This window comes from Eutrigla gurnardus (genome assembly GCF_963514095.1).
Source record: "Eutrigla gurnardus genome assembly, chromosome: 13".
NCBI lineage: Eukaryota > Metazoa > Chordata > Actinopteri > Perciformes > Triglidae > Eutrigla > Eutrigla gurnardus.
Genome location: NC_139936.1, coordinates 10,392,313 through 10,404,739, shown reverse-complemented (window position 1 = coordinate 10,404,739; position 12,427 = coordinate 10,392,313). Strand labels below are relative to the sequence as shown.

The following is a 12,427-nucleotide window of genomic DNA, read 5'->3' as shown; positions in this document are numbered from 1 at the left end:
TCAGGGGTCTTTGCTATTATTAACTTTTCTTTGTAAGTGAGTATTTTGTGCATCAGAAGAACTGCATCATGAGGCTTTTCTGGCTTCCGCCCTCAACCAGCACTCAGACGTGGTGGTTGCCACTTGGTTTCACCTTGCTGGATAAATGGGGTTTGGCTCATTAACGTTGTTTGTCCTGCAACAAGTCCAGAAGTGACTAATAATTCAACAGCACAGCATTACTGTCAGTCCTTGAGAAGTGTAATGAGCAAAAATAATCGACAGGACACACACACACACACACACACACACACACACACACACACACACACACACACACACACACACACACACACACACACACACACACACAGAGAGAGAGAGAGAGAGAGAGAGAGAGAGAGAGAGAGAGAGAGAGAGAGAGAGATGATGAGGGACCTCTTGCAGCAAATCTGGATGTTTGTGTAAAAAGAACTACACAGACAAACATACAGAAGGATGGAAGTGCGTAGGTGCCCTTGTGCAAATCGAGCAAACAAATGAAGCTCTAATGGCTCTTATGGGCTCTTTATGCATTGACCTTCAAACACAGCGGCTATATCTCAGAGCACATGTGCGCACACACACACACACACACACACACATGTGCATATATGAATGCCTGTGTCTATGAATGTGTATGTGTGTGTGTGTGTGTGATATATAATGTGCGATCAAGTCTGGTTGAGTAGAGGGGGGGGTCAAAGCCTGTCTGGATAAGGTCACAAGGCACATGGGTCAATAAAAGGTTCGATAGTGCTGTGACAGGTGGGGTTAGAGTTCACAGTGCAATGGCAGACGGGGTATAAGTTCACAAAGGAACAGAAAGAGGAAGGCAGGGACACTGCATACACACAGTGGTGCTCTTAATGCTAAAGCATGCCCAACTTCAGTACAATCCAGTACAGTGTGGATAGGTAGGAAATACCAGGGAATAGACATGAGAAAAGGGTACACTTTGTTTAGATTTCCTCTCCTGAGGCATTTTGACTTTAGACAATTTTTAAACTCCTCTGCAACATAATATTTTCTGTGCAGTAAATCAAAATAAACTAATTTCTGATTTATTTATGTTTTGTGTGTGTGTTGGAAGGCTGCTGCTGAACTTCTATAGGTGAGAATATCTTTGATCGGTTGGTTAGTTGTCAGAATGCCACGTGCCAGTTAAATGTATAGAACTGGACAGTGAAAACAGCATTTTATGAATACAGGGTGTATGAAAACGGTTAGCATATTGGAGCAAAATACACATTTTGGTCCTCTCAAACGAGCTATAAGCTACAGGTATGCTTGATTTGGCATTTTAAACACTTGAATGCCCTGAAACCAGAGTGCTCTTCACATTGTTCAATATCTGAAACCATGTCATTTGTCAAGATCATTGGCTTATAACAGAAATTATCTGCACCATCGAATTGCAATATGAAATAAATTATCTCTACCACTGACTTCTGCTTCTGATTTTTTTTTTCTCCCCTCTGACTTAAACCACAGAAAATATTACATTGATTTTACATTGACTTCCAACAGACAGAGCTATTCTGTACACTCACTTAAAAACAGAAAGACATGATCTTGGTCCCAAGATCCTTTGGGGTCATCATCACTTTGGGTAGGATTGTGTAAGAAAGGTACAATAGGCAGCATTCTTGTCTACATTACAGGGCAAGGCAATGCAGGTGGCATTCTTATCTCAGAGGGTCTCCATACCAGGATTGATTAATTAATAAACTGGCTCGCTTTAACCCATCCATTATCATTTCACTTCACATAACCAGCAATGGATTTGGTGACAGTATCTATCTTTTTTTCCAGTACATTCCACTTAAATGAGTCATTAAGCAAGTGTATTAAGTGTGTAAAACCACACTGAGAAACAGAGAAACTTGAGAAACGAATGGAATAGGCACTGTTTTAGCTGATTTGTGAAGTAAAACAACTGCAGACGTGAGTTCAATCGGCACATAGAGCCTCGTAGATTAATCAAGCTTCAGTACCAAGACCCCCTGTTCTCCCATCTAGTACAGAACATTACAGAGCAGACCACTACAAGACACGGCCACGTCCAGTCAGGTGATATCATAACAGAGACACTCACTCAGTGGTCTCCTTGATGACAAAGTGGCGCTCCCATGCGCCTTGATTCCCTGGAAACAGAAGACATGTTGTACACAAAGAGCAACCAATAAAATAAAAAAATAAAAAAAGAGGGGACGAAGACAAAGAGGGACTGTTGTTAGATCAGAGGAGAAAGCAATACTTTACTTTGGCTTATTTCAGAGCAACCCCTAAATCAAGCTCCAACACTGCCTGCCCTGTAATGTGTATTCATCAGCGGCAGATTGTCATTTCTGTGTAAATTACTGCCAACAGGTATTTCCAAAGGGAACAGTGTCATTGATGCAACGCAGCTTACAAAGTCGAATGGTAAAATGTCCATGAGTCTCACCCACAAACTTCATCAACTCATGCATTCAATCAATCCATTACAGCTACAGGACATGTCTGCTAGTGTCAAATAAAAGACCTGGCTATAAGCACTAGCTGCACACTGAATGAGGCATAACTTGCCTCCTTCCCCTAATATTAAAAGCGTAAGGTGAATTCGCGCCACTGACACAAAATAGTCACACAATAGTGGATGACACGGCAGCAAAGTATAAATACAGGTGGTTCATTGCCACACAGGGTTGATCTTTACGTCCCTAGACAGCCATTTACCTGATCTATAAACTTGCATTTTAATGATGATTTGTAATCCTTCTGCCGTAATTTATTTTGAGGATTCAATTACGGTGTCTGCATCTTGCTGACTGCATGGTTAATGGGCCAACAGCGCTTGCCCTTTAGCCTCAGTATTGAGGTCTGCTCAGGAGCTTAGCTTTAAGTGGACATTAAAGGACACCATATTGTTAATCTTACTGCCTTAATGCGTGGATGTTTTGTTATGGTAATATAGTGAAATGATCTAGAGGAATGTGTTAGACTTATTAGTTATTTTAATGTTTTATGACTGAAACTATAAATATTGTCAACATTAAAAAAGGTATAGTAAACAATAATACAGTAGAAGTTTCTCCCTATGGCTATATCATAACATTATTTATTTATGAATACTTAAGCATTTTAGAAAAGACATGCATGCTTCCTTGCTTAGAGTTAAATGTGGAGATGGATGCAGCTCTGGAGCTTAGCTTCACACAAAGGTTGGAAACGGGGGAAAGCAGCTCGCCTGGTTAGAATCTGCCTAACAGCACCTATTGAGCTCATTAGTCGACACAATATGTCTCGTTTGTGTACAGAAAAACAACATGCCTCCTGCATGATCACCTCCTTTACATTGAGCCATCAAACCACATGTAGCATCACCTCCACATTGGCTGTGTGAAATTGCCTATAGGAACCAGACACCCACAGAGAGTAGCTGGCATCAACTTTTACCTTTACAGTGAACTTAAACAACAGAGCAAGAACTGAAGTGGATAGGCAAATAAACAGGCATAAACACCGTACAGTTAATACGAGGAGAGGAGAGGGTTATTAAGTGTTGGAGAGAAACTGAGGATGAGCAATGACAGGGAGGGGCAAGGCAGGGCCAAAGAGTAACAGCAATAAAGGAGAGGTGGGAGAAGGGGGAGGAAGGGAATGTGAACAGGGAGGTGTACAGGTGAAAGGCCAGCTAAAGAGAGGAGAATAAAGGATGGAGGGGCGAAAGGATATCAATGAAGAAATGGGCAAAAGAGGTGGACGATGGAAGGGAGTAGGAGAAATAGATATGAAAAGAAAAAAAAAATGTTTGAGAAGGGCATGCAGTCTAAAAGCAAGAATACCATTTGGAAAGGGGGGATGAGGATAGAGGACAGAGGGGGAAAGGTAGTAAGGGCCAGAGACAGAGAAAGGAGGGGCAATTTGAAGAGAGTCAGATCAAGCAAAGAAAATGGATGCTTAAGTGCAGAGAGATAGAGAGGAAAATCAAGGGCATTTTTATAGAGGGAGGACAGAGAGGAAGAAAAGAAGGATTAGGGAAATCATAAAATTTATAGAAGAAAGGGGAGAAAGATGGAAGGACAAGAGGACTGACAGACATAAAAAGAATGTATAAAAACTCTAAGTAGGGCAGAAAAGTGCCTCTCTTGTGCTCAGCCTCCATCTCCTCCTCTTTCTCTCCATCTTTCTTATTTCTATCCTTTGCAGCACCATCGCCCAGTAAGGACTACCGCTGTAGAAAATGATCTAGTTTACAGGAAAAGGAGTTGGAGACCTACATAGTCACAACCAACGCTGGACTGTCCATCCTCCTGCTTAAATTGGCACAGCCGTTGTGACGCACGGTTCACATGATCTATGTCATCACGTATATTGATTCAGGGTTCCCCGGCCCCCGGGAAGATACGTAAAGACCAACCGATGGCACTCATTAGGAGTGCTCTCCACACAATCTGTGTCACCACCACCACACAGCAATAAAAGACCAAAGCCTTCTTTTCCCCCTGACCTTTTGGATCAATAATCCCCAGACAGAAACATCCGCAGAACAAAGGCACGGAAAAATAATCGATGGCTGTTGTGATTTAGTCTGTGATCATTTTCATACACCCAAAAGGTGGCACGAGTTAGCGAGCTCGACCCAAAGCAGTTAAAGTGGACTTTCTATGGAAAGACGCTTTCTCTTTATCCACGGCCTTTCCCCTGTGCAGGAGCACCAATGCCCCATGTTGCTGTTTATCTGGAATAGTATTGTTTGGGTCGGTCTGAGACATTATATTTGTTTCTAGGACTTGAACACTAGCTTTTTCGGACAGCTTTCCCGACCATGAGGAGATATTTGCTGAATCAGACAGAAAAAAGCATACTGGATTAGAATTACTGACTGCCCCTTTGACAATAAAGAAGCATTCATGGAGATGTAGCAGGGCTAAACTCAGATTATCTACTCTTTCATTTGCATTATCCTATTTTACAGGTTTAAAGCCTGAAAAACCTCTTTCCAACCTTGGTTCACATGTCACACTACTACCAAAGTGATATTTACTGACAGTGTGAGACATGTTCGTGGGGATATTAGTCATAAAAATTTGCGAGTAAAGTCTTTGTAGGTAAGAAATGTATAATATATCTATAATCCTTAATGTTGCACAATTCCAAAATAAAAGAGCACAAAGATGAAGAGCAGACAAAGTGAACAGGACATATCAGATGATGATCTAACCAGAAAAATAGACTGGAAAGAACATCCAAAGTAAAAAGTTAGTTCTCTCAGATGAAAAATGAACAGCTGTTTTTTTTCATACAGATGTTGAGCACAAAGTCCATTTTAAACTGTAAGGAAAGCACAGCGTGGTCCTTTTCTTGATAAATTTGCTTCTTCATCCGGCACAGGGATTCGGTATCAGCATAGTAAACATGTCCTTTGCTCAGACATCTCAACCTCATGCTGTTTTATAAAGTCCCACAGGGACATATCTTATTGGCCACTCTAGACTTTTACTGCCTTGTCTTGGCATAAACGGTCACTTAATTTTGGCTTTCTTACATATATAATAAGTCATCCGCCACAGCTGTGAGCTGTCTTTGACATAATAGAAACTGATAAATCTGCAATTTAAAAGAAGGACTGGTGGTAAAACTAGGCATACAGTAACTCATAAAAGTTGGTTTTACTTAATGTACCAATTATATTTCTAATTGTATTCATGCCAAAGAGTAGCAGCAACTTAATACATCAAATGTTTGTCATTTAGCTCTTTTTCTGTTCTATAAACAATTTGATGACACATCCGCAAAATACATACATTAAATGACCTAATATACCTGCATAGTTCATGTTTAATAATGGCTCATCTTGATGTACAAGCTGTCAGAATATGAAATACTTCTCTAAACCAAATTGATGTTTGCTCATAAAAAAAAAACCTCCCTAAACTTGTTTTGAGATGAAGGGAAGGGAAGAAAAGCGGTTTGTGAGACAAAGAGGGAACAATATGTGTGATCTACTTAAATGTTTCTCCATACAAATGTAATAGCCCATGAACAGACGATAAACGGTCCTGAACTATCTCTCTGCTCCTCTCAGAAGCTACGAAAGAGAGGGGATGACGAGAGGGGTGGGTGTGAAGCCACCAGAGAGAGAGAGAGAGAGAAAGAGTGCAAATTCACAATAGCATCGACGCATTCACACACAGACAGACACAAAGTGCATCGTAAACACACTTGACCTCCATGCCAAACTTCAGCGTCCTAGGGCCAAAACTGTGGGGATGTTTTTAGTGTGGCTCGACTGAACAACCAACACAGTGAGCTGTAGAGCTGCTGGTCACGGCTCAAAAAAGGGAGGCAAAATAAAAAAAAAGGAAAGTTGCACAAATCTAGGGTGCATAGAAACAGAGAAGAGTGAGAAAGACGGAGCAAGGAAGGGAACAAAAGTGAGCTCACCATCAAGAGCTTTTGATTCTCCCCATAAAATGTTCCTTTTAAGAATGCCCATGAAATTAGCTTGCTGAAAGAAAGCAATCTGAATCGATTCAATCCACTCTAAAAAAACTTTCAAACAGCCACCTTACCTCCAGCTCTTAAGAGTCTCTGCGGGACATAAAATAGATTCTCGACTTTTCTCTCTAACCTCCCCTGTCCTTTTTTCCTCTCTGTCTTACTCTTTCTTAGTTTCCCTTAGACCTTACCTTCCATCTCTACATTGGCACACTGACAGAAAGAGGAGAAATCTTTAAAGGCAGAACTGAGAAATGGATGCTGTCCACACTCAATTTGTTTTCGGCTCTCACATTACACTTCCACAGCTTCAGTTGGATATCTGGATCTTCTTAAAATTGCAGCATTCTTCACACGGTGCCAGAATATCATGTGTATGTAAGTAGAACCCCTGTTGTGCACATAGCTAAAGTATGTGACCTACAAAATAATAATAAAATAATTTTCCAATGCCTTTGAAAACCAGTAATGGGAATATGTTGTATCTGCTGATAGATGTTTTATTTACATTTGAGGAGTGAACTTTTAAGTAAGGTTGTAGATCACATTCACAAAGCTTTATCATGCATTCACTTTATCAGCAGTCTCACTAATTTACTACTGTAATTTGCTGTCATACCAAAAATGAAAATCAGGTCTGGCTTTATTTACAGCAGAAGAAGGTCACAATGACTGGACTGACATTTAGTAAATTGAGAGGCCCTACCATTTTGCACAATACTGCATTTTAAATTGGTTTATCCATGCAGAAATCAAGAAAATAAATCACTGTATGAACAATGGAGAATATGAGTGTGTGACAAAATGGACTATTATTCATGAAAGCTGTCAGAACAAAGTCAATTTTCATTTTGTGACTGCAGATATGACAAAAAACAAGATGATTATGGCGGTTAACATTTAATCTGAAGTCAAAATTATTGCAAACAATAATTTGAGAGCACAATGTGATTGATAAGTGACGAGTGAGGCATAGAGCAGTCCAGTTTTCTGGACCTATGGGGGGGGCGGAACCAGGACAGGAGAATCCCTAATGGATTCCTGGAAGCCGCAGAACCTTGGTGAGGTGAGGAAATTAACTTCTGAAAGCTAACTTCTGCACTTTTTGGGATCAGCGAACAAAAGCAGGTAGTAGAAGAGGAGGAGGACACCTGAGTGAGGAGAAACAGGAGGACGCTCCAGAAAAGATAGAGAAGGAGGTAGAGGGAGAGAGGATGAGTGAGATGGACGACCTCGTGATGTGGCAGAAGCAGTAGAAATAGCTGCCCCACTTGTGGACACACTTTCTGTTGCTAGCCGATTGTCCTCGATGCGCTGGGGTAGCTAACCTATATAGGCCTGCTCCGCGGTGCAGCATCACCCACACAAACACACAACACACACACACACACACACACACACACACACACACACACACACACACACACACACACACACACACACACACACACACTCACAGTCACAGTCTCACTCACTCTCCCTCTAATACACACAGGCATGCACACATGGGACGGAAAGGGGGGGGGGAGGCTAAAATCAGGCCACACATGCTGAAGCTACTGCTGAGTTAAGTCACCTGTGCTGCTAGCCTAGCTTGCTAGCGGGCAGCCAGCTGCTCCTCTAATTAAGAGCTCAACTACTCAAGGGGCCTGAGCATATGGAGGACTCTATAGCTAGGAACTGGTTTTATAATAGATAGCAATGCCATACGGTTGAGTATCAGCCAGAATTCCTAAAGTTGGACATGCTGCATTAGGACGATAAGGATATTGTGGTCCTGGCCAGACGCCATGCATTAAATGAATTTAGGGAAACTCTACAACACTCTGAGACAGTGATGAGCTTGTTCAGATGACATTTCCTTATTGTCCAATTCCTTTTCAGAACTGTATATCTGGTATGCTATATCCTGCTGTTTCCTCCCTGCAGAGCAGATGAAACACTTAGTGGCACGACTTGAATTCTGATGATTACCTGCAAATTAATCAAACCACTTCACCTCAGAGAGGTGATATCATTGAGCGTATCTCTTCAAACATTAAATCCCTCCTCACATACACAGAAAGACAGAGCATCTTTCTCACTTCCCACCTCATGAGGCAAAGTGTCTGAAACAAGCTTTAATAAAAATGTATTGAAATTCATCAGAATGTCAGAACAAAATATCATAACTGAGGGTCTCAAAGAATATACAAATGTCAGTTTTTTGTCTTGTTTTCCTCATCCTGAGAGTTGACAGGCTCAGGGAGGACCAGTTTATAGAGACCAGAGAAAACGTGTTTTTCATAATATGGGACCTTTAAGTAAAACACAGTAGTTTGACTAAATTAATGCTCTATTTGTGGCATCAACATAGCAATGTGCAAATTAAACCATGTGAGGCATGATGATGCATAAAAACACACAATCAAGCATAATATTGAATGAATGATAATGTCTGAGGTTTAAATGCAAACTATTTGACTTATGTTACTTTGACACGTTCAACGGCATTTTTATTGACTTTGCTGTCCAAAGCCAGGAATAATGGCTGCTTCAAAAAACATGCACACACATGCACAAGCACACTTACATGGTCAGGCACACAGGGAATGACAAACACATGGGCAAGGCGTGCACATCCGCACACGTATACATCCTGCAGACACAAACCCACACCTTTGCTTGCTGTAGCCTCCAGTACTGAAAAATATACAATTATGTGAGGCCATTTCAGGCTACATTATGAGAAATGCATTAGTCAGTGATGGCAAATGAAGCAGGGCGCAGACATATCTAAGGCTGTGTGTGTGTGTGTGTGTGTGTGTGTGTGTGTGTGTGTGTGTGTGTGTGTGTGTGTGTGTGTGTGTGTGTGTGTGCAAGGAAAAGGAAAACTTGAGAGCAATACTTGAAACGTAGGAAAAGGTAAAACTGATAAAGGAAAAATGCTGAAAGTTATCATAAAATGATAGGATTGAGGGCTGTAACTTTCATAGGCAGTCAGCAAAGTGGCTTTCTCGTGAGGGACAGTGAGGCATTTGCACTTGTAGACGGGACTCTCATGTCAAAGTAGGTGTCACTAGCGATCCAATGCTGCCCTGCAATTTTGGTGTCAAGATTCACCATCTACAGCCCACCTGTGTGGACATGGGAATAGTACGAGGCGCAAAGTGCACTTAGATCTGTGCCTTTTTTTTAACAATATCAGTTGGAGCTCTCTAAAAACCACACAAACTTTGATTAAATTAAGCATGATTGTTTCACTTTTATTTTACATTATTTTAACAATAGACCCATCCATCCATCCATCCATTGTCTACCGCTTATCCTGTATTCAGGGTCACGGGGGGGCTGGAGCCGATCCCAGCTGTCATTGGGCGAAGGCAGGGTACACCCCGGACAGGACGCCAGTCTATCACAGGGCCTAACAATAGACCCATTTACTAGATATAAAAAACTACAATATAGATTTATTACTCTATTATAATAATTCCTGCAGAGTAAAGATTAACATCTGGTTCTTACCAGCAACCTTCATCCTGCTATCCATTCGGCTGATTGATCCCTGCAGTCTCTATTTGATCTAATATGATCCACCAACCAACTAACCAAACAAATTCCACATACCACACTAGTCTGTTTTAGTTCAATATTCTGCACAGGCTGCAAGATCCCGGTGTAAAAATCAGGTTTTGGAGCTAATAATACTGTCAAAATGAACTGGACAAGAAATGTTCACTTATCCAATAAACAATAAACCCTGTTGTATTCTGTCAGAGAGCACACTCTCGACCAACTCCTTGTTTCTAAGGGGGTCAGACACAAGTAGCACCTGAAGCTGACTTTTAGCGGCAATAGACCCGTGACTGCAATGAGTAACTCAGTGTGGATACGCCGAATCATAACTGTTGGTTTATAGTTACAGTACCCGACTCTTACTCACACCTTTTTTTAAAGGAATAAAAGGCGCCAATGTGATTTTCCTGATCAACAGATACATCTCAGTGCTGTAAAGATAATTTCATTCTTTTGTCGAAATCTCTTTATGTGTAAAGAATATAAGTAAAGCATACAAGTAAGTGCTCTGTGTATAATTAAATCACAGTAGGCAAGGCAGGTTAATTTATACAGCGCATTTCAGCAACAAGGTAAGTCTAATTGCTATCCAGTAGTGTAAAAGTTGGTGTTTCGCAGATTCTGTTATATGCATTCATTTTGACACTATATGAGTAAAGTCAAACATAATTTGTGTGCATGTGTTTGTGTGTAAGTCAGTGTATGTAGTGTAAGTGTGGGTATCCTGTATCATGCCCACACAATGATACATCTTTCCAACCCTTTTAACATTGTTTCTTGCTAACTTTATATGCAGCAGCATTAACGGTATAACAGAACTTTCAGAGAGGAAGTCGTGTTTTAAAACAAGGAGATGAGAAACAAAGAAACAGAGCAGCCAGGCAGCCATTTTTAGACAGTCATCCATTAAATCTGCTGCGTTCCCATACTGTCAGCCCCTAGTAAAGCCAAAGAGGCCATGTCGAGGGCCGAGGTAGGAAGCAGCACAGCATCCTCTTTCTCAGCACTGTGGGGATTGGAGGAAGGAGGGGTGGAGCAGGTAGTGGACTATAATATGAATGTCACTGCAGTACAACAGCTTTAGAATGAGTAAGATGGATTTGAGCTTTAGCTCAATGTGAAAAGATGCTCTTAAAGAGATAGGAAAGGAGGAGGGAAAGGTGGTGGGGGGGTGGCAGCTGTGGCTCGGCATAAAAAGACATTGCCACGGCCCACGGATAACAAAGCATTGGGCAGAGAAGGAAGGGGCTTGCAATGAATATTTGTATTCAAATGTAACGTCATTAAGTGATTGTTATAGATTGGGGCATTCCTACATAAAGCTAATTTCCAGTGTTTGTAATGCAGTGCAGAGCACAGTGTTTGTGGCTGTTTTGAGAGAGACAGATAGAGGGTGTGCGTGGTCCCTATGTATCTCACCTCTGGCCCCATGTGTTCCGTCTGTGTTGCACGGTCAGTCATTTGGCAGTCTTTCATCTTCTGGGCAGCTCTGGCACTCTCCTGCATACAAAACAAACACACACCCATCATCTGTGGCCAATTTCACAAAGAAAGAACATCAAATATGAATAAATCAGAACAACTAAATTCTCTCCCAGTAGACTTATGCCTCACAACACTTAGTATGGTTTGCTTCTATGCATAACTAAGTAGCAAAAGGATACTATAAGTGCAACTCGAAAGAACCTCAACCAAGCCAAATCCTTTCCTCCCCTTCAGCTGCCTCTCCTGGAAATCCGAGAGGTCATAAAACAGCCGAATTGCTGAAGAACTTTTCAAGGGACAAATATTGAAGCAGGGACCCTCCTCAAAGTGCACCAGTAAAGAGGAATTCATAAAAACTGACGGCCAGTACCGGTCAGTCTGCTAGAAATGTCCTTCAGGGAGATAATTAACAGGTTCCCACTGGCAGATTTACAGACGGATGTGTAGAGAGCAAAGTGTTTGTCCTGTCCTTTAAAATGCAGCACTTTTAACATGACCAGGAACCCCCGAACTCCTGCAATAATGTAATTATTTTTGAAAAGGCAGGTTGCAAGTCCTCTGAATGAGAAGAACCTTGCACTATTTCCACCAGGAACATTTTATGACAACGGCACTAATCATTCTGTCACACTCGCCCTCTGCTCATGGGCCAGAGAGCAGAACATGTTGAAAGTTGCAGTGGTTATGAAATATTGAGACATTCATTAACCTTGATTAAAATGAATCACCCAAATTAAGACAAGGTGTAAGGATGGGTTAAGGAGAATGAAAGAAAGTTAATTTATGATATAGCTCTAAACCCAATACGCTGTCCTGTGTAAATCTAGCAGAAGCTAGCTGACAGATTAGAAATCTGTTTTCATTTTGGTCATGCCCATGCCCA

The 12,427-nt window shown here is 41.3% G+C and overlaps 1 protein-coding gene across 1 annotated transcript in view; it reads right to left on the bottom strand.

Moving 5' to 3' along the window:
- ccser1 (coiled-coil serine-rich protein 1) overlaps positions 1-12,427 on the bottom strand; it is a 100,326-nt gene that overhangs the window by 35,907 nt on the left and 51,992 nt on the right. The window contains exon 10 of the mRNA XM_084025432.1: positions 11,479-11,559. Within this exon, the coding sequence (XP_083881558.1) occupies positions 11,479-11,559 (81 nt within the window). The remainder of the gene's footprint in view (positions 1-11,478; positions 11,560-12,427) is intronic.